Source organism: Coregonus lavaretus (assembly GCF_964263955.1).
Source record: "Coregonus lavaretus genome assembly, contig: HAP1_SCAFFOLD_47, whole genome shotgun sequence".
NCBI lineage: Eukaryota > Metazoa > Chordata > Actinopteri > Salmoniformes > Salmonidae > Coregonus > Coregonus lavaretus.
The window spans coordinates 2,051,105-2,073,874 of record NW_028161510.1 but is presented as its reverse complement, the minus strand read 5'-3'; the positions used below and the strand labels follow the sequence as shown (position 1 = coordinate 2,073,874).

General features: G+C 42.6%; 1 protein-coding gene across 1 annotated transcript; it reads left to right on the top strand.

Moving 5' to 3' along the window:
* Window positions 1-738: 738 nt before the first annotated feature.
* Window positions 739-21,465, top strand: LOC311120539 (uncharacterized protein). The gene is made up of 3 exons (XM_084195122.1): window positions 739-952; window positions 18,089-18,297; window positions 18,979-21,465. The coding sequence occupies exons 2-3, from the start codon at window positions 18,105-18,107 to the stop codon at window positions 20,838-20,840; spliced, it is 2,055 nt and encodes a 684-aa protein (XP_084051248.1). The 5' UTR covers window positions 739-952; window positions 18,089-18,104; the 3' UTR covers window positions 20,841-21,465.
* Window positions 21,466-22,770: the final 1,305 nt, after the last annotated feature.

Below are 22,770 nucleotides of genomic sequence, written 5' to 3'. Positions count from 1 at the left end.
AAGTTTCAATGAGCAAGGCAGAGACAAAAAGACTGATATATACAGTGATGGTGCAGAGATGGCAGGAGCAGTGGAATAGAGATAATAAGGGAAGGCATTTATTTCAAGTACAGAGAAAAGTCGGGGAGGGCGGCAAGAAGGAACAGAAGAGAAGAGGCTATTTTTTTACAAGATTAAGGGTGAATAAGACATTAAATGTGATAGGAGAGCATCCATCAGGAAAGTGTGATTATTGTCAGGAAATAGAGAAAGTGGAGCATGTATTGCTACAGTGTTGGCAGTATCAGAGGGAGGCTGAGATCTAGTATAAGGAAGAAGAGGATACAGAAAATTAGTTTAAAGAGTATATTGAGTAGAACGTCATTAGATATAGTCTCAAATATTTTGTTATCTTTTTAAAGAGAAACGGGGTTGGCAGGTAGGATACACCCATGGGGCAGTGCACAATTGGCCCAGCGTCGTCCAGGGTAGGGGAGGGAATGGCCGGCAGGGATGTAGCTCAGTTGGTAGAGCATGGCGTTTGCAATGCCAGGGTTGTGTGTTCGATTCCCACGGGGGGCCAGTATGAAAAATAAAAAAAATAATGTATGCACTCACTCTGGATAAGAGCGTCTGCTAAATGACTAAAATGTAAATGTAAATGTAGGATTTAGTTTCTCCCTGTCTCTGGCCCACATTCCGGTACAGTAGGTGGCGGTAATGTACCATCACGTTGAATGCCAACCAACGATAAACCCCACCAAAGAAGACTTCTTTCCGTCAGAGGCCAGCAAAACATGCACAATGATAGGACTAACCTGATAGGACGCTCACGAACATTTACCGCAGCATTTTATAATCCAGACCAAATGCCCTCCGAAAGTGGATACATTTTTTCCGCTTGCTCTACGAGACCTCACCATTTCCCAAGTTCTTCTCAGCCAAACAATTAGCTACAGGAAATCACCTCAAGGTAACCAATTACTAATTTAAAAAATGTTAAATGTGTGCTTGTTACACGGTCTGTAAACTAACAAATTCCACGATAAAACGGCAGTGGATGCGGCGGCCTGGCTTTGTTGTTATCCCAGCTAACTAGCCGTTAGCGATAAGCCAGTTAGCCGTTAGCTAGCTACACATCTCCCGTCCAACACGTTTGTGTCGATAACTAGTTAGCTAACAAACTAACTTAATTTCAGGTTAACGGTTGAAGTGACTTTTACTTAATAGTTAGCCAGCTGTCGTCTAATTGTGTGCTAACCGCCAGCTCATTGTTTAGCCACAGATAGCTAAACGAAATATGTTTTATCTAGCTACTGTAGTTAGCTAAATTGGCTGGACTAGCCGTTGCTAAACCAGCTGGAGACCGGTTTATGCAAACAACTAATGCCTAACCCATTTTCCATAACGTTTTAAAGCAAATTAATGAATGTCGATATAACTTGTAGCAATTTAATAAGCAAAATGAGTGCTTCCATCCAAATAAACCGCTGTGAAGCAGGCAAGAATATCTAAATACTTCCGGGTCACGGATTCTTTGGAATCCTTAAGAATAAGATCCGTCGTTTATACTCATGCAATAAGGCCAGGGAGGTGTGGTATATATCCAATATACCACGGCTAAGGGCTGTTCTTAGGCCCGTGTAGCTCAGTTGGTAGAGCATGGCGTTTGCAACGCCAGGGTTGTGGGTTCGTTTCCCACGTGGGACCAGTATGAAAAAAAATGTATGCATTCACTAATTGTAAGTCACTCTGGATAAGAGTGTCTGCTAAATGACTAAAATATAATGTAAAAAATGTTCTTAAGCACGACGCAGAGTGCCTGGATATAGTGGTGGGCAGTGACTCCAAAATAATATATTCCGTGTCGACTCCCATTTTCTGGGTGTCGAGCTTTGATTCCACTAGGAATCGACTCCGAAGGAAACTATTTGCCGTAGTCAACTTCGAAAACACAAACTCTTGCATCTTTCACAGCAAAGAGCGAGGGGGGACAGCCAGGCGTAGGTAGGCCACCAGGCAGATAGTCAGAACCGTGCATCAGTAATCAAAAGATGAAGGCTATCGCAATGCTGTATTTCGCAATTACTTGGCATGCAAAGTCTCGCTCAAGTTCACTAAAGTAGGGGCTATCGATGAGTAGCCTGAGCTATTCTACAAGCAACAGACCGATGACCAAACACAGCGTTTTCCATAGTGAAGAGAAAGAGGAGAGTGGATCGCCGCAGACAGACAGAACCGCGTAACTCTAACTCTACATAGAGGGAAAATGTACTTTCTATGCCTGTGATATGTGGTTGTCCCACCTAGCTATCTTACGATGAATGCACTAACTGTAAGTCGCTCTGGATAAGAGCGTCTGCTAAATGACTAAAATGTATAATGTCTACAGTAGTTGCTGTGGTAACCAAACAAACAGACTTGCTAGTTTATCTAACCAAACCACCAGTCCTAGCTTGCTATTATGAAAATCGAATTCACCAATACTGTTTTCAATTCGACGTTTGCTTTCAAAAGCAGCTCAAACAAAACTTTACAAAAATTAACAATAGCAATTTTATTCTAAGAGTTAATATTATAAATCATATTAGTCGCCAATCAGCTTAAATCCACTAGTTTTTTCATATTGGACATAAATATTGCACCGTACATAATAGATTGTGTGTCCATAAAACCAGGGTCCAGCCTACTCACTAGAGTCTATAACATACAAAACAGATGAGTTTGAACCAAAAAGCTTGCGTGTCTAATTCGGGGGGAAAACTATTGGACTTCCGCTGATTGGCCACTCTTTAAAGGGCCACAAAATGGGTGTAAACGCTGTGTGTTTGGAAACTAGAGGTGCTCCTGAGTAGAATGGAACCCCCCCCCCCCCCCCCCTTACTGTGACACAACGTACAGGCAATTATGTACGGTGAAATATGCATGTCCAATATATAAAAAAAAAAAATACTGGACATCGTGCAATACCAATGGGCTAAATAACTGTGGGATTTAAATGTGTTTTCTAACGTTTATTATTTGTGCTGGCTTCTCAGAGGTCCAAATAATCATTCTTGCAGGCTCATGGGACGTTGCATGATGTTGTGAGGTTTAAGTTCTGGTATAAACGATCCAGTCGGACTCCATTAAAAGCTCATGTTAGATTTATTAAACCACGCTGGGTCATACAGCTGCAAAGATAATTTTAAAGAATTTCGGCACATATATTTATCCCCTCGGTCCATGCCCTCTTCCCAAACATTCTGTTTCAGAGAGAGGCCCCCTTTGTACTTTGCCCCTGGCCAAATACTATTGCACATAACACTTTTCCATCTAACCCATAAAACGTTAATCACTATTGCTACGCTACTTATATGATTCTAAACATACTAAAACGTGCTCAAGTCAATTAGCCAGTTTCCAACAATTTAAAGATATTTTTTTGCTTATGACGCAAGATAAAAGATTATTCGACTTTATTCAACTCGTCGGCTCATTTTCCAGCAATGGATGTCGATTTAACTTGTTTCCACTGCTTAATGAATTATAGTGTAAATAAATCCCTTCTGTGCATGTGCATAACTATAGATACATCCAACAGGAGAGTTTGAGTGATGAAAGTTGGACAGATGATTTGTATGTAAAGGCATCCGCATACTAGGTTCGGTTTGCTGCTAGCAGAACTCGGCTAGGCGACGCAAATGTCTGTGCCTCGCATGCGCCCTTGAAAATACATTTGCTTGATAAACTAGGAAAAAAACATCCATCTTTCCATGACAGACTGACCAGGTGAAAGCTATGATCCCTTATTGATGTAATCTGTTAAATCCTCTTCAATCAGTGTAGGTGAAGGGGAGGAGACGGGTTAAAGAAGGATTTTTAAGACTTCAGACAATTGAGTCATGGATTGTTTGTGTGCCATTCAGAGGGTGAATGGGCAAGACAAAATATTTAAGTGCCTTTGATATGGTATGGTAGTAGGTACCAGGTGCACCGGTTTGTGTCAAGAACTGAAACGCTGCTGGGTTTTTCACGCTCAACAGTTTCCTGTGTGTACCAAGAATGGTCCTCCACCCAAAGGACATCCAGTCAACTTGACACAACTGTGGGAAGCATCAGAGTCAACATGGGCCAACGAATAGAGGCTGTTCTGAGGTTAAAAGGTGTAACTCAATATTATGAATGTGTTCCTCAATTCCTCAAAATAGTCAGAATCAATCTAAGATAAATCAAGAAATCTGTTATTAATTTGGAAGTTTTTGCTGAGGAGGTAGGTTTTAGTCATGCAATATTACATCTAACTAAGATGTTTGGAGCAGTATTTCTCAAGTGAAAAAAATGTGATCAATCACCGACAAAGGGGCGTAGACTTCGGCTACCAAACTTGAGCTTGCCTCAAGAAAATGATTTGTGCGCTCGAACAGCTGGGGGAAAAAATGCTGCAGAACACCAAAACTCATAAAATACTGTATGCACAAATTGTTTTGACTGGGAAACATGCGGTAAGCTTAAGGGATAGTTGATTGGTCACGAGCATGGTCTCCGCTGACCCAGTCAATCAGTTAACAGAACCAAAACGTTCTAAGGAAGGTCCAATAAACCTTTTTATTCAGAAAAGGAGGGACTGTTAGTGAGTTCTGTGCGACGTGGAAGCAGTGTTGCCAATTTAGCCACTTTGTTGCTGTATTTAGAGTCCTGTTTTTTAAATAATGTTTTTATTTGAAATGAAATGCCGTCCAACTGGCGACCGAAGTCAGCTTGCAGGCGCCCGGCCCGCCACAAGGAGTCGCTAGAGAGCGATGGGACAAGGAAATCCCGGCCGGCCAAACCCGCCCCCTAACAACGCTGTGCGAATTGTGCGCCGCCTCATGGGTGTCACGGCCGGCTGTGACACCCCCGGGATCGAACACGGGTATGTAGTGACGCCTCAAGCACGGCTATGCAGTGCCTTAGACCGCTGCGTCATTTGGGAGGCTTTAGAGAGTTTTTAGACCCCTCACTATTGGTCTAGCGACAAATTCAGCTACTTTTCCGGCTGCCATTGGGGTGTTTTCTATGGTTTTGATAGCATTTTAGCGACTTTTCCCACTCAATTCTGCCGCAAAAGAGAGTGGGGGAAGCTGTCTGTGTAACAGAAGTCACAGCAACGGCACAAGGGGGGGGGGGGTGATAACGCTACGGCGGGGACTGCGGCAAGTTGGTGCTGTGACGTCAATGCGGCAATGGAAAACGTAATCTAGCGACAAATCAAGGAGCCAATAGTGATTCTCACTGAAAAATTGTTTGATTTAAATAATTAAGACCACAAATGACTAGAGGGAGTCCGACCAGCAATTTATTTGATTGTGACGGGCTGAGCTCAGACTTGCTGCGCTCTGTTTATTAAAAAAGACTGCAAGTGACAGAAATGGCTGTAATTATGTTGCAGCCTAAGCAACACGGACAGTGCGATAAACACTGATGTTCTGTGGTGGTCACTGACCACTGTCCGTGTTGCTTAAGCTGCAACATAATTACAGCCATTTCTGACTGAAAGGTTCTGTTACCGAAATCAGTCATTTGTTTAGGAAAAACATTCCCTATTCCCTTGCTCTCTTTATGTGACTTGTAAGCATTGCATGCATGTGACCAATAGGGCCTGACCTATAGCCTATCATAATCACATCAATAAATTGGTTATTACAAACTCCAAACACCATAACCGCAAAATGGATGCACAGGACGTTACGAACTCGAAATGGGGAAATGTTTACTGGTTGCTCAGGAGGCAAAGGGGAAGATGTGTGGAATAAATGTGACTAGTTGTGGAAAATACTAGAGATCAAGAAAAATAAGGTAAGGAGCAAGCGCTGCAATGCCTATTGTGTGTGCGCCAAACAGGTGCTGTATACAATAAAACATTTCAGACCGTTTAGAACAATGTAAACACCACTAAATACATTAGAAGCGTACCAGAGTCTGTTGTAAAACATTTTTTGGTCAAGCCTTTATTACATCATAGACTAAAAACGGTCACATTCATTCGTGAATGCAATTTCCGAAATGGAACGGTTTATTTATTGTTTAAGCTAATTATTCAAGGCTCGCTTTATTTTATTTTAAAACTAAAATGCTTGATTTGCATTTCTAATCATGAATGACTCGCATGCTGTGTGATGACGTGAACGAATTAATGATTACTTGACACAGTAGCCTATAAAAGTATTGAAATATATGCCTAAGTAAGTTACGTTAAGACTAAACAGGATGCGCTCTTAGGCCTACCGCTCAATCAATGGTGGTTATACAAGGCTGCTTTCCTAAGCCTACTAATGATAATGACGTTACTTATTATAATAATGATCATGATAATAACAAGAAGGAGATCAAGAAAAATAGTTATTATTATTATTAAAAATATGATTTGTTTTTTTAAAGTTTTGAGTGACAAGTATTGGTCTTCACAAAGTTTGCTGCTGCAGTGTTATGATATATTTTTGTCAGATGTTACTATGGTATACTGAAGTATAATTACAAGCATTCCATAAGTGTCAAAGGCTTTTATTGACAATTACATTAAGTTTATGCAAAGAGTCAATATTTGCAGTGTTGACCCTTCTTTTTCAAGACCTCTGCAATCCGCCCTGGCATGCTGTCAATTAACTTCTGGGCCACATCCTGACTGATGGCAGCCCATTCTTGCATAATCAATGCTTGGAGTTTGTCAGAATTTGTGGGGTTTTGTTTGTCCACCCACCTCTTGAGGATTGACCACAAGTTCTCAATGGGATTAAGGTCTGGGGAGTTTCCTGGCCATGGACCCACATTTTCGATGTTTTGTTCCCCGAGCCACTTATTTATCACTTTTGCCTTATGGCAAGGTGCTCCATCATGCTGGAAAAGGCATTGGTCGTCACCAAACTGTTCTTGGATGGTTGGGAGAAGTTGCTCTCGGAGGATGTGTTGGTACCATTCTTTATTTTATGGCTGTGTTCTTAGGCAAAATTGTGAGTGAGCCCACTCCCTTGGCTGAGAAGCAACCACACACATGAATGGTCTCAGGATGCTTTACTGTTGGCATGACACAGGACTGATGGTAGCGCTCACCTTGTCTTCTCCGGACAAGGTGTTTTCCGGATGCCCCAAACAATCGGAAAGGGGATTCATCAGAGAAAATGACTTTACCCCAGTCCTCAGCAGTCCAATCCCTGTACCTTTTGCAGAATATTAGTCTGTCCCTGATGTTTTTCCTGGAGAGTAGTTGCTTCTTTGCTGCCCTTCTTGACACCAGGCCATCCTCCAAAAGTCTTTGCCTCACTGTGCGTGCAGATGCACTCACACCTGCCTGCTGCCATTCCTGAGCAAGCTCTGCACTGGTGGTGCCCCGATCCCGCAGCTGAATCAACTTTAGGAGACGGTCCTGGCGCTTGCTGGACTTTCTTGGGCGCCCTGACACCTTCTTCACAACAATTGAACCTCTCTCCTTGAAGTTCTTGATGATCCGATAAATGGTTGATTTAGGTGCAATCTTACTAGCAGCAATATCCTTGCCTGTGAAGGCCTTTTTGTGCAAAGCAATGATGACGGCACGTGTTTCCTTGCAGGTAACCATGGTTAATAGAGGAAGAACAATGATTTCAAGCACCACCCTCCTTTTAAAGCTTCCAGTCTGTTATTCTAACTCAATCAGCATGACAGAGTGATCTCCAGCCTTGTCCTCATCAACATTCTCACCTGTGTTAACGAGAGAATCACTGACATGATGGCAGATGGTCCTTTTGTGGCAGGGCTGAAATGCAGTGGAAATGTTTTTTGGGGAATAAGTTAATTTTCATGGCAAAGAGGGGACTTTGCAATTAATTGCAATTCATCTGATCACTCTTCATGACATTCTGTAGTATATGCAAATTGCCATAATCAAAACTGAGGCAGCAGACTTTGTGAAAATTAGAATTTGTGTCATTCTCAAACCTTTTGACCACGACTGTAGTTGGTGCTAACAGAATCAGTAGGCTATTAAACACTCCAAACAGGCAACAGAAGCAGGATCTGCCTTATTTCTGTAGATTGATTATTTATAAAGCCAGGCACATATAACAGTTAGGCCATTGATTACAGACCTACTTAAGTTAGGGTTTCCTCTCTCCTCACTATTCTTAGACAATAAGGCGAGGGCTGTTTTCTCACCTCCTCATTCTACTGCTGCCTCCGCCGCATTGTTCTCAACACCAATATGCTGGTTAACTTTGCTATTATTCACATAGCAACATGGTCTACATGGCAACATGGTCTACATCATAGGTCACTAAAAGGCGGACCGCGGTCCGGATCCGGACCCAGAAGCCGTCCCATACGGACCCGGACCAAAACAAAAGATTATGAATTAAAACCTGACGGGTTAGGTGTCACTCCCCTTCAGACCAGTACAAGAGGAGAGGATATCTACCTGGCCATTAAGGAGATGTTAACAAAAAGAGGAATAGAGCCAAAACAAGTGGTTTCAATAACCACAGATGGAGCCCCTTCTATGATAGGGAAAGAAAAAGGAGCTGTAGCAAGACTGAAAGGGGACAATCCTGAGCTTTTATCTTACCATTGCATCATTCATCAATCTGTCCTCTGTGCCTCCCTGTCAGATGAGCATGCTAAGGTGATGAATACAATGATGAAAATGATAAATTTTCTCAGGGCATCCTCTTCCTACCAGCATCGCATGCTTAGGGAATTCCTCAGAGAAGTTGATGCCAATGCTGATGATCTTTTGCTGCACAACAATGTGAGATGGCTCAGCAAAGGCAGGGTGCTAGAGCGCTTTTGGTCCATCAGGAGGGAATTAGCATCTTTTTTGGCAGAGCTAAGCAGTCAGAAGGCAACACAGTTTTCTCTCTTTTTAGAAAATGAGAAATGGATGGATAATGTGGCCTTTTTGGTTGACATCACGTCACATCTGAATGAACTGAATTTGAGGCTACAGGACAAGGACAATTCAATTTGTGAACTGATGACAGCTGTTCGCTCCTTTCAGAGGAAACTTGAAGTGTTCAAGGAAGACCTGCAGGGAGACTGTGTACACTTCCCAGCAGTGCAGGAACAGGTTCAGGGACAGAGAGATTTGTCTTCTTTTGTTGATTTTATTGATAAGCTGATTGTAAACTTCAGCAACCGTTTTGACAGCTTCAGCTTTGGAGAGCAGCTCACCATGTTCATTCAGAACCCATTTCTGATCACAGATGTCAGGGGGTTCTCAAAGGAAGTCACACAGCACTTTAAATGGGTAAATGCTGGGTCTCTCCAGATGCAATTGGTTGATCTCCAAGCAGATGTGGCCCTGAAAGAGCAGTTTGTAAGAACTGACCCTTCCACTTTCTGGTTCCAAATGGTCCCTGAGACTGCTTTCCCGGGTCTGAGGAAAGTAGCCCTATACATCTTGACCATGTTTGGCTCCACATACAACTGCGAGGCAGCTTTCTCCACAATGAACATAATTAAAACTAAATATCGTTCCAGGCTCACCAATGAGCACCTTCACATGTGTATGAGAATGGCCCTGACTCCATTCAAGCCCAGGTTTAAAATTCTGGCAAGACAGGCTAAAGCTCAATTCTCTCACTGAGCAAAAACATGGTGGAGTGGGATATGAGGGGAAGAAAGTGATACTCTAAAACTGTTCAATTGTTAAGATCTGTTGAGATTTATTATTTGTAAAATTGGTTGAGACTGTTGAGTCAAGATGTGAAACAGAAAAGGGGAAATTCAAACTTATATTATTTTTCTGAAGTTAAGCACTTTTTTTGAAAATGCACAATTTTCACATTTTATTTATTTTCTCTTATTTTGACATGCAGCCCTAGTTTTATTTAGTTAATTAATGAGAGCACATTGTACATATCTACAGTCATACATATATGTTCAGTAGGGCTGCCCCTATTAGTCGATTAGTCGACTAATCGGTCGTTTTGGTCTTAGTCGACTAAGATTTCTTTAGTCGATAAGTCATTTTTTATGCTTATTCATGCTTAATTACTCATTTCCAAGTAACTTATGAGAACATTTCTGGTGAACACGAGATTTAAAGTGGTGCTTTTGCAGGATTAATTTCGGAGAAACTCAGTTTTACAGATGGTTAATTAACTACATTTATATTGCGCTTTTCTAGTCTTGCACAGCTCTGTCGATTAAATCAACTAATCGATTAGTCGACAAACTCATATAAGTGTTAGTCGACTAAGAATTTCTTTAGTCGAGGACAACCCTAATGTTCAGTTCTATGTTTCGTGATAATAAATATTGTCAACAAGTTTTTGAATTGTACTGAATTAATTTGATTAGACGGTCAGTTATTGATTACATTCAGAACTACTAGGCTACTTAAATATATATACCACTAAATTGTTAGACATTATGATCTTCTGGACCTTTGCTTCAAAACATTTTCTCTAACTGGACCTTTTTTAAATTTTGTTGAATACCCCTGGTCTACATGGTAACATGGAAAAGGCGCCAATTCAATAGTGCACTGATGTGTTTCAGAACTGCGGATAGTGACCACTATGCAACGCAGGAGAAAGCAAATTTTTTATAATGCTTTTTTTTCACCATTGATCTTATGTAATATAACCATTTACAATTTCAGTAGCACATGTCTTAGATTGATGGGCTGTGCCATCCACACGGCCTCCACAATGGATTAGTCCACTCAGACAGGCGCAAATCAGACCGGTGTCTTGTACACCATGATATATACAGTGAGGGAAAAAGTATTTGATCCCCTGCTGATTTTGTACGTTTGTCCACTGACAAAGAAATGATCAGTCTATAATTTTAATGGTAGGTTTATTTGAACAGTGAGAGACAGAATAACAACAACAAAATCCAGAAAAAAGCATGTCAATGTTATAAATTAATTTGCATTTTAATGAGGGAAATAAGTATTTGACCCCCTCTCAATCAGAAAGATTTCTGGTTCTCAGGTGTCTTTTTATACAGGTAACGAGCTGAGATTAGGAGCACACTCTTAAAGGGAGTGCTCCTAATCTCAGCTTGTTACCTGTATAAAAGATACCTGTCCACAGAAGCAATCAATCAATCAGATTCCAAACTCTCCACCATGGCCAAGGCCAAAGAGCTCTCCAAGGATGTCAGGGACAAGATTGTAGACCTACACAAGGCTGGAATGGGCTACAAGACCATCTCCAAGCAGCTTGGTGAGAAGGTGACAACAGTTGGTGCGATTATTCGCAAATGGAAGAAAAACAAAAGAACTGTCAATCTCCCTCGGCCTGGGGCTCCATGCAAGATCTCACCTTGTGGAGTTGCAATGATCATGAGAACGGTGAGGAATCAGCCCAGAACTACACGGGAGGATCTTGTCAATGATCTCAAGGCAGCTGGGACCATAGTCACCAAGAAAACAATTGGTAACACACTATGCCTTGAAGGACTGAAATCCTGCAGCGCCTGCAAGGTCCCCCTGCTCAAGAAAGCACATATACATGCCCGTCTGAAGTTTGCCAATGAACATCTGAATGATTCAGAAGAGAACTGGGTGAAAGTGTTGTGGTAAGATGAGACCAAAATTGAGCTCTTTGGCATCAACTCAACTCGCCATGTTTGGAGGAGGAGGAATGCTGCCTATGACCCCAAGAACACCATCCCCACCGTCAAACATGGAGGTGGAAACATTATGCTTTGGGGGTGTTTTTCTGCTAATGGAACAGGACAACTTGGACGATGGACGGGGCCATGTACCGTCAAATATTGGGTGAGAACCTCCTTCCCTCAGCCAGGGCATTAAAAATGGGTCGTGGATGGGTATTCCAGCATGACAATGACCCAAAACACACGGCCAAGGCAACAAAGGAGTGGCTCAAGAAGAGCACATTAAGGTCCTGGAGTGGCCTAGCCAGTCTCCAGACCTTAATCCCATAGAAGATCTGTGGAGGGAGCTGAAGGTTCGAGTTGCCAAACGTCAGCCTCAACCTTAATGACTTGGAGAAGATCTGCAAAGAGGAGTGGGAGAAAATCCCTCCTGAGATGTGTGCAAACCTGGTGGCCAACTACAAGAAACGTCTGACCTCTGTGATTGCCAACAAGGGTTTTGCCACCAAGTACTAGGTCATGTTTTGCAGAGGGGTCAAATACTTATTTCCCTCATTAAAATGCAAATCAATTTATAACATTTTTGACGTGCGTTTTTCTGGATTTTTCTGGATTTTTTTGTTGTTATTCTGTCTCTCACTGTTCAAATAAACCTACCATTCAAATTATAGACTGATCATTTCTTTGTCAGTGGGCAAATGTACAAAATCAGCAGGGGATCAAATACTTTTTTCCCTCACTGTGTATATATATATATATATATAAGTATTCAGACCCTTGACTTTTTCAGCAAAAACCAAGCCATAAGGTTGAAGGAATTGTCCGTAGAGCTCCGAGACAGGATTGTGTCGAGGCACAGATCTGGGGAAGGTTACCAAAAAATGTCTGCAGTATTGAAGGTCCCCAAGAACACAGTGGCCTCCATCGTTCTTAAATGGAAGAAGTTTGGAACCACCAAGACTCTTCCTAGAGCTGGCCGCCCGGCCAAACTGAGCAATCAGGGGAGAAGGGCCTTGGTCAGGGAGGTGACCAAGAATCCGATGGTCACTCTGACAGAGCTCCAGAGTTCCTCTGTGGAGATGGGAAAACCTTCCAGAAGGACAACAATCTCTGCAGCACTTCACCAATCAGGCCTTTATGGTAGAGTGGCCAGATGGAAGCCACTCCTCAGTAAATGGCACATGACAGCCCGCTTGGAGTTTGCCAAAAGGCACCTAAAGGACTGTCAGACCATGAGAAACAAGATTCTCTGGTCTGATGAAACCAAGATTGAAATCTTTGGCCTGAATGCCAAGCGTCACTCAATGCACCAAGTGCACATGTCGATCAGGAGCTCCCAAGGGGCAGTCCCGTTAGTTCTCTTGTATACTGGTTACAGACCCGTTACATAGGCATGGTTCATTCGGTTGGTTCCTGCATGTGTCTGGCACCGTCTCCTATCTTACCTTATAGAACATATTCTGGGTGTTCTGCCAGATGGTCCTAAGGAGGAGGTCATGTCCCCCCCCATATCTTTACCAGGCACAGGCAGGAACCAAATATTTATTTATGACACTAACACAAGATGAACATTTTCAAGGTTGTCTCTAAACATGATAAAAAATGTCCGTCACAATCTATTTTAGAATAAGGCTGTAACGTAACAAAATGTGGAAAAAGTGAAGGGGTCTGTATTTGACAGTATACACATTCTGGTAACACTGGTGTTATTGTTTGGAGAATACAAGCTAACTAGTCATTTTCCATACATATCTGGATGAAGTTTGGTGTTTATTTTTAATAAACTTGCAAAAAATTCTAAAAACCTGTTTTCGCATTGTCATTATAGGGTATTGTGTGTAGATTAGAGATTATTTTTTCATCCACTTTAGAATAAGGCTGTAATGTAACAATGTGGAAAAAGTGAAGGGGTCTGAATACTCAAACTGTATTTTACACTTTCTGGTACAGGAACACTGGTGTTATTGTTTGGAGATATAACTAGTAATTTTGTACACATCTGGATGAAGTTTGATAATACGAAGTAAATAATGAAGGAACAGTAGAATTACATGATATGTTTACATTGTAAGATGTTAATTGATAGGCAATGCATTTGGTACAGAGTATGATTTATGATTTGACCAAGTGACCGCCTTTATTCTAACTGGTCATCAAAACAATGTGCAAGAAGTTGGGGTATTGTATGAGTAGCTAGCTATATTGCTATACAAGTATTGATCCACATTCTAGCTAGTGCCGATCACTGATACAGGCAATAGTTGCTTTCCTTTCCTCCCTACAAAAAGCTTTAAGGCCAACTGTTAAATTGGTTGTCTAGTAACCAGCTAGTGGGCATACTTGTAAACATTGCAGCTAGAAGTTGGTTAGCTAGCTAGCCTGGTAGCTAACAAGTTAGCTAAATGTCGAGTACAGTAGCTAGCTACTAACTACCTAACCTGTACTCTTAAACAGCTAAATGGTAGCTAGCTAGCATAATTACAGGTACTTAAATGCTTGAAACAACTTTGGAACCAATTATCCACAGTTGCTAATAATTACCGGTAGCTACCTGGCTAGCAAGCTAGCTTTATTTGGTCCAGGGAGTAGGTTAGCTAGCATCTAGCGTCACGGTAAAACTCCTGTATTACCGTTAAACTCTGTATTCATCCTTGATCATTAAATTCTGTTGCAAAAGAGGGAGGAGGAGAGTGGAGGGTCATCCTCCTTGTCATAGCTAGCTGTGCTCCGTAATGATTAGTGAAGCTACCCTGACTCTGGCTTTTTGGTTTGTTTACAATTCGCTGAGTCTGGAATGTGCCGGAGACAGTGTGGGCTGTGCACGTGGAGGAAGGTGGAAACGTGAACTTCCGATTTTTAATCAATATTTATAAGGAGCCATACCTCGGTGTTTGGAGGGTGAAACTAAACGTGCATTTCCGCACTACAACAGGAAATACTTTGAAATAGTGGCGGCAACTTCCTCTGGAGGGGTCCTTTTTAACTTGCAGATAAAACCACCTCTTCCGAGCAAATGTATCTAGTGCGCCTAAAGTCGGATTACTCCAGATATGTTGGTCATTACTGAGACGTGGTTAAGAGAGTGTTTTGAACACTGATGTTAACCTTTCTGGTTATAACCTTTTTCGGCAAGACAGATCTTCCAAAGGTGGTGGAGTGGTAATCTATACCAAGGAGCACCTTCAGTGCTCGGTTGTCCCCACCAAGTCTGTCCCCAAACAATTTGATTTGCTGGTTTTAAGCATTAAACTTTCAAATAGTTCTTTGTTGACTGTTGCTGGGTGTTATCGTCCTCCATCAGCACCGGCCTGTACCCTACCTGCCCTAAGCTCTCTCCTGGCCCCTTACACTAAGTCTGAATTTGTCCTGCTAGTTGACCTAAACTGGGACATGCTTAAACTACCTGACCAAATCCTAAAGCAATGGGACTCCCTAAATCTTTCTCAGATGATTACCAATCCCACAAGGTATGACTCCAAACACCCAGAAAATGCTACTCTCCTTGATGTTATCCTCACAAATAATCCTGATGGGTATCAGTCTGGTGTTTTCTGTAATGACCTTAGTGATCACTGTTTTACAGCCTGTGTTCGTAATGGCTGCTCAGTGACACGACCGGTCCTGATTTGTCATAGACTCTTGCTACAAAACTTTAATGAGCAAGCCTTCCTTCATGACCTGGCCTCTGTAAATTGGTATAGAATCAGCTTGATCCCCTCTGTTGAAGACGCTTGGACCTTATTTTTTTATTGTTAACCAACATGCCCCCATAAAGAAAATGATAATTTAAAACCGGTTCAGCCCCTTGTTCAACCGTGATCTGGCAGAGTTACTCCACCTCAAGAATTTCATTTGGCGAAAGGCTCGGCATACTCAGGCAGACTGGCTCTCGTTCAGGCAAATGAGAAATAACTCAGGTTATATGGAAGGCCAAAGTCAGGTACTTTAAGGAGCGGTTCTCTATCTGTGGGTCTAACCCCAAGAAGTTAAAGACCTGGAGAATAAACCCTCCTCCTCACAGCTGCCCATGTCCCTTAATGTTGATGATGTGGTTGTTACTGACAAAGAGCACATGGCTGAGCTCTTTAATCACCACTTCATAAAGTCAGGATTCCTATTTGACTCAGCCATACCTCCTTGCCCGTCCAACATTTCCTCATCTCTCAGCCCTTCTAATGTGACCTGATGCTCCTCCCTCTTTTCCCTCCCACCCCTTCTAATGTGACCTGATGCTCCTCCCTCTTTTCCCCTGCCCCTCCTACAAAGTTTCTCCCTGCAGGCAGTCACTGAGTCAGAGGTGCTGAAGGAGCTCCTTAAACTTGACCCCAAAAAAACATTTGGGTCAGATGGTTTAGACCCTTTCTTCTTTAAGGTTGCTGCCCCTATCATCGCCAAGCCCATCTCTGACCTTTTTAACCTCTCTCTCCTCTCTGGGGAGGTTCCCATTGTTTGGAAGGCAGCCACGGTGTGTCCTTTATTTAAAGGGGGAGATCAAGCTGATCCTAACTGTTATAGGCTAATTTCTATTTTTCCCTGTTTATCAAAAGTGTTGGAAAAAGTTGTCAATAATCAACTGACTGGCTTTCTTGATGTCTATAGTATTCTCTCTGGAATGCAATCTGGTTTCCGTTCAGGTTATTGATGTATCACTGCAACCTTAAAGGTTCTAAATGATGTCACAATTGCCCTTGATTCTGAGCAATGTTGTGCTGCTATTTTTATTGACTTGGCCAAAGCCTTTGATAAAGTAGACCATTCCATTCTTGTGGGCCGGCTAAGGAGTATTGGTGTCTCTGAGGGGTCTTTGGCCTGGTTTGCTAACTACCTCACTCAAAGAGTGCAGTGTATAAAGTCAGAACATCTGCTGTCTCAGCCACCGCCTGTCACCAAGGGAGTACCCCAAGGCTCGATCCTAGGCCCCACACTCTTCTCAATTTACATCAACAACATAGCTGAGGAAGTAGGAAGCTCTCTCATCCATTTATATGCAGATGATAGTCTTCTACTCAGCTGGCCCCTCCCCGGATTTTGTGTTAAACGCTCTACAACAAAGCTTTCTTAGTGTCCAACAAGCTTTCTCTGCCCTTAACCTTGTTCTGAACATCACCAAAACAACGGTCAATTTGTTTGGTAAGAAGAATGCCCCTCTCCCCACCGGTGTGATTACTACCTCCTGAAGGTTTAGAGCTTGAGGTAGTCACCTCATACAAGTACTTGGGAGTATGGCTAGACGGTCCTTCTCTCAGCACATATCAAAGCTACAGGCTAAGGTTAAATCTAGACTTGGTTTCCTCTATCGTAATCGCTCCTCTTTCACCCCAGCTGCCAAACTAACCCTGATTCAGATGACCATCCTACCCATGCTAGATTATGGAGATGTAATTTATAGATCGGCAGGTAAGGGTGCTCTCGAGCGGCTAGATGTTTTTTACCATTCGACCATCAGATTTGCCACCAATGCTCCTTATAGGACACATCACTGCACTCTATACTCCTCTGTAAACTGGTCATCTCTGTATACCCGTCACAAGACCCACTGGTTGATGCTTATTTATAAAACCCTCTTAGGCCTCACTCCCCCTATCTGAGATACCTACTGCAGCCCTCATCCTCCACATACAACATCCGTTCTGCCAGTCGCATTCTGTTAAAGGTTCCCAAAGCACACACATCCCTGGGTCGCTCTTCTTTTCAGTTCGCTGCAGCTAGCGACTGGAATGAGCTGCAAAAAAACACTCAAACTGGACAGTTTTATCTCCATCTCTTCATTCAAAGACTCAATCATGGACACGCTTACTGACAGTTGTGGCTCCTTCGCGTGATATATTGTTGTCTCTACCTTCTTGCCCTTTGTGCTGTTGTCTGTGCCCAGTAATGTTTGTACCATGTTTTGTGCTGCTGCCATGTTGTGTTGCTACCATGTTGTCATGCTGTGTTGCTACCATGTTGTCATGCTGTGTTGCTGCCATGCTGTGTTGTTGTCTTAGGTCTCTCTTTATGTTGTGGTGTTTCTATCATCATGTGTGTTTTTGTCCTATATTTTTATTTTGTTTTTAATCCCAGCCTTTTTGCCTTTTGGTAGGCCATCATTGTAAATAAGAATTTGTTCTTAACTGACTTGCCTAGTTAAATAAAGGTTTAATAAAATAAATAAAACATTTTAACTGGTTTACATTTATATTTTAGTCATTTAGCAGACGCTCTTATCCAGAGCGACTTACAGGAGCAATTAGGGTTAAGTGCTTTGCTCAAGGGCACATCGACAGATTTTTTCACCTAGTCAGCTCGAGGATTAGAACCAGCGACCTTTCGGTTACTGGCACAACGCTCTTAACCACTAAGCTACCTGCCGTTTTCCAGTGAACTTGTCACCTTTATTTTTTGATGTGCATCAATTCTAGCGATTCTATATTTTTATATTGCAAAAAGGGTTTCTGCTGGACGGGATGTGGTTAGCTAGCTTAGATACCCATTGTTGTCTTTTCTGGAGCTATACCACAATCTAGGTTTGTGAAAATCACCCTGAACTCTTTGGGTCTCCTCTTTTTAGATCTACCCAGCCTACCATGTCTGAACCGGGTTCTGGCTGTGGTGTTCCAGCCCAGAGGAGCTCACAGCGGGGTCCAGAGATGATGTCAGTGAAGCTGAGGGACTGCAGTCAAACAGTGGAACTCAATGTGATTGTCAAAGAGGAGGAGGAGGAGAGAGAGATCGATGAGGGGGAGGAGGGAAAGGAGGACAGGGACTCAGTTGATTCAGGTAAATTCAGGCTAACATCCTCTTTGGTTCAGAGGTAAACTACAAAGCAGGATCAATGAGCTACATTTACATTTACGTCATTTAGCAGACGCTCTTATCCAGAGCGACTTACATTATCTTTTTATTTTTCATACTGGCCCCCCGTGGGAATCGAACCCACAACCCTAGCGTTGCAAACGCCATGCTCTACATCCCTGCCGGCCATTCCCTCCCCTACCCTGGACGACGCTGGGCCAATTGTGCGCTAGCCAGCTAACTTTGATAAACAACCCAAATAACTAGATTTTCTGGTTCATTAAGAAATGTTAACTTAGAAATGTTTTTGGTTGTTGAGTCAATTAGTCAAGCTTACCTTTCTAAACAATAAAAAGTTATTTCAGAATATTTAGGGAAGTTAGCTGGCTAACTCATTGATTCTGCTTTGTAGTTTACCCCTCAGGCTTCTGTATGTGTAAGAGGGAAGGAGAGTGACAAGACAAAAATGGCTACCGACCATTGCGCAATGCATTGTAATTTGACAATGGCATTCTCTATGTGTGATGCAATGCAACACGCCCCTTGCAAAGTCTTTCTTTCAATACTTTGTTAATCCAAATGAATGTTGACTCCTGAATTATTAAGCTTAAAGCTTTTGTTCCTCTCGGTCTGTTTCTTACCCCTTATCTGTTCATATTCTTACAGAAGAGAGCCCCAACCCAGACAACGAGTCCAGTTCCACAGCATCAAGACTATCTGGACAGAATCATCAAAGAATACACACTAGAGAGAAACCTTTCCACTGCTCAGCATTTGGGAAGAGTTTCAGTGAGAAAGTAAACCTTAAGAGACATGAGACAGTGCATAGTGGAGAGAAGCCTTATTACTGCATCACATCTAGGAAGAGCTTCAATCATTCAGGAAGCCTTAAGGAACATCAGCGAATACATAAAGGGGAGAAATCTTACCACTGCTCTCTATGCGGGAAGAGTTTCAGTCGAGCAGGAGACATGAAGACTCATCAGAGGTCACATAGTGGAGAGAAGCCTGCCTGTATTTTCAATGTGATTGTCAAAGAGGAGGAGGATGAGAAGGAAATTGATGAGAATGAAAGGAGAGAAGTTGAGGAAACTAGTGGTGTGGTTGACCCAGATACCTCAAGACTACCTGGTCGTGGGAGTTACCCCTGTCCTCAATGTGGAAAGAGTTTCAGTTATTCAGGTAATCTAACAAATCATCAAAGAGTACACACTGGAGAGAAACCATTCCACAGCGCCACATGTGGGAAGAGTTTCAATCGTTCTGGAAGCCTTGAGAAACATCAAAGAGTACATACAGGGGAGAAGCCTTTTCACTGCTCTCAGTGTGGGGAGGGATTCACTCAGCTAAGAAGTCTTAAAAGTCATGAGAGGATATCCATTGGAGGGAAGCCTGCCTGTGGTTTCAATGTAATTGCCCAAGAAGAGGAGGGTGAGAGGGAAATCAATGTGGATGAAAAGCGAGAAGTTGAGGAAGAGGAGGACAATAGTGGTGCAGTTGACAGTGCATGTCAGAGCAAAAACCAAGCCACAAGGTCCAAGGAATTGTCCGTAGAGCTCCGAGACAGGATTGTGTCGAGGCACAGATCTGGGGAAGGGTACCAAAAAATTTCTGTAGCATTGAAGGTCCCCAAGAACACAGTGGCTTCCATCATTCTTAAATGGAAGAAGTTTGGAACCACCAAGACCCTTCCTAGAGCTGGCCGCCCAACCAAACTGAGCAATTGGGGGAGAAGGGCCTTGGTCAAGGAGGTGACCAAGAACCCGATGGTCACTCTGACAGAGCTCCAGAGTTCCTCTGTGGAGATGGGAAAACCTTCCAGAAGGACAACAATCTCAGCAGCACTCCACCAATCAGGCTTTTATGGTAGAGTGGCCAGACGGAAGCTACTTCTCAGTAAAAAGCACATGACAGCCCGCTTGGAGTTTGCTAAAAGGCACCTAAAGGACTCACAGACCATGATAAACAAGATTCTCTGGTCTGATGAAACCAAGATTGAACTCTTTGGCCTGAATGCCAAGCGTCATGTCTGGAAGAAATCTGGCACCATCCCTACGGTGAAGCATGATGGTGGCAGCATCATGCTGTGGGGATGTTTTTCAGCGGCAGGGACTGGGAAACTAGTCAGGATCGAGGGAGAGATGAATGGAGCAAAGTACAGAGAGATCCTTGATGAAAACCTGCTCCAGAGCGCTCAGGACCTCAGACTGGGGAGAAGGTTCACCTTCCAACAGGACAACGACCCTAAACACACAGCCAAGACAACGCAGGAGTGGCTTCGGGACAAGTCTCTGAATGTCCTTGAGTGGCCCAGCCAGAGCCCGGACTTGAACCCAATCGAACATCTCTGGAGAGACCTGAAAATAGCTGTGCAGCGACGCTCCCCATCCAACCTGGCAGAGCTTGAGAGGATCTGCAGAGAAGAATGGGAGAAACTCCCCAAATACAGGTGTGCCATGCTTGTAGAGTCATACCCAAGAAGACTCAAGGCAATAATTGCTGCCAAAGGTGCTTCAACAAAGTATTGAGTAAAGGGTCTGAATACTTATGCAATGTGATATTTCAGTTTTTTTTTATAAATGTGTAAACATTTCTAAACCTGTTTTTGCTTTGTCATTATGGGGGTATTGTGTGTAGATTGATGAGGGGGAAAAAACTATTTAATCCATTTTAGAATAAGGCTATAACGTAATAAAATGTGGAAAAAGTCAAGGGGTCTGAATACTTTCCCAATGCGCTGTATATGAACGCAGCTGCCACTTCATTAAAGCTGTTAGATGCAGTTTATCATATAGCACTGCTCTTTTATTACGGGTGACAGTTTTAGTACTCATCACTGCATTCTCTACCAGGAAGTTGGTTGGCCGTCTTTGACGTCACGTAGGTTGATACATTGCTATGTTTTCATTTAAAAAGCCCTTTTACAAAAACTCCCACAATTGTTACGTTATAGCCATCATTCCTAAACTTTAGACTTATGAGTTACCACACCAGGTCTCAGGGATGGTTAACTCTGGAAATTCCTTTGGTCTGTACTGAGTTAGGTAAATCAGCTTTTAGTTTTCTTGCAACTTACTTGTGGAACAATCTTCTAAATGTTCTTAAATGTTTTGGTGCCTCTATGGGCAATTCATAAAGCTGATTGAGGACCTTATTACTGATGGATGTGTTTATTTTTGCTTGCATTTTGTATTTATACTGACAAAAAAAAAAAATATATATATATATATACGCAACATGCAACAATTTTAAAAGATTTTACTGAGTTACAGTTCAAATGAGGAAATTAGTCAATTGAAATACATTCATTAGGCCCTAATCTATAGATTTCATATGACTGGGAACTGGAACAGGCTGTCGTACACGTCGATCCAGAACATCCCAAACATGCACAATGGGTGACATGTCTGGTGAGTATGCAGGCCATGGAAGAACAGACATTTTCAGCTTCCAAGAATTGTGTACAGCTCCTTGCGCTGTGCATTATCATGCTGAAACATGAGGTGATGGCGGCGGAAGAATGGCTCAACAATGGGCCCCAGGATCTCGTCACGGTATCTCTGCATTCAAATTGCCATCTATAAAATGCAATAGTGTTCGTTGTCCGTAGCACTCCGTTCACAACGTTGACATCAACAAACCGCTCGCCCACACGATACCATACGTGGTCTGCGGTTGTGAGGCTGGTTGGACGTACTGCCAAATTCTCTAAAACAATGTTGGAGGCTGCTTATGGTATATAAATTAACATTCACTTCCTGCAGTCAGCATACCAATTGCACGCTACCTCAAAATATGAGACATCTGTGACATTGTGTTGTGTGACAAAACTGCACATTTTAGAGTGGCCTTTTATTGTCCCCAGCACAAGTTGCACCTGTGTATTGATCATGCTGTTTAAACAGCTTCTTGATATGCCACACCTGCCAGGTGGATGGATTATCTTGGCAAAGGAGAAATGCTCACTAACAGGGATCAAAACAAATTTGTGCACAACATTTGAGAGAAATAAGCTTTTTGTGCATATGGAACATTTCTGGGGTCTTTTATTTCAGCTCATGAATCATGGGACCAACGGTTTTTACATGTTGCGTTTATACACTGCTCAAAAAAATAAAGGGAACACTTAAACAACACAATGTAACTCCAAGTCAATCACACTTCTGTGAAATCAAACTGTCCACTTAGGAAGCAACACTGATTGACAATAAATTTCACATGCTGTTGTGCAAATGGAATAGACAACAGGTATAAATTATAGGCAATTAGCAAGACACCCCCAATAAAGGACTGGTTCTGCAGGTGGTGACCACAGACCACTTCTCAGTTCCTATGCTTCCTGGCTGATGTTTTGGTCACTTTTGAATGCTGGCGGTGCTTTCACTCTAGTGGTAGCATGAGACGGAGTCTACAACCCACACAAGTGGCTCAGGTAGTGCAGCTCATCCAGGATGGCAC

What these genes read in the sequence shown, in the direction of transcription:
- LOC311120539 (XM_084195122.1), top strand. Translation starts at nt 18,105, where the DNA reads ATGTCTGAACCGGGTTCTGGCTGTGGTGTTCCAGCCCAGAGGAGCTCA. An exon ending in CAGGGACTCAGTTGATTCAG is followed by an intron (nt 18,298 to 18,978) that starts GTAAATTCAGGC and finishes ATATTCTTACAG; the next exon opens with AAGAGAGCCCCAACCCAGAC.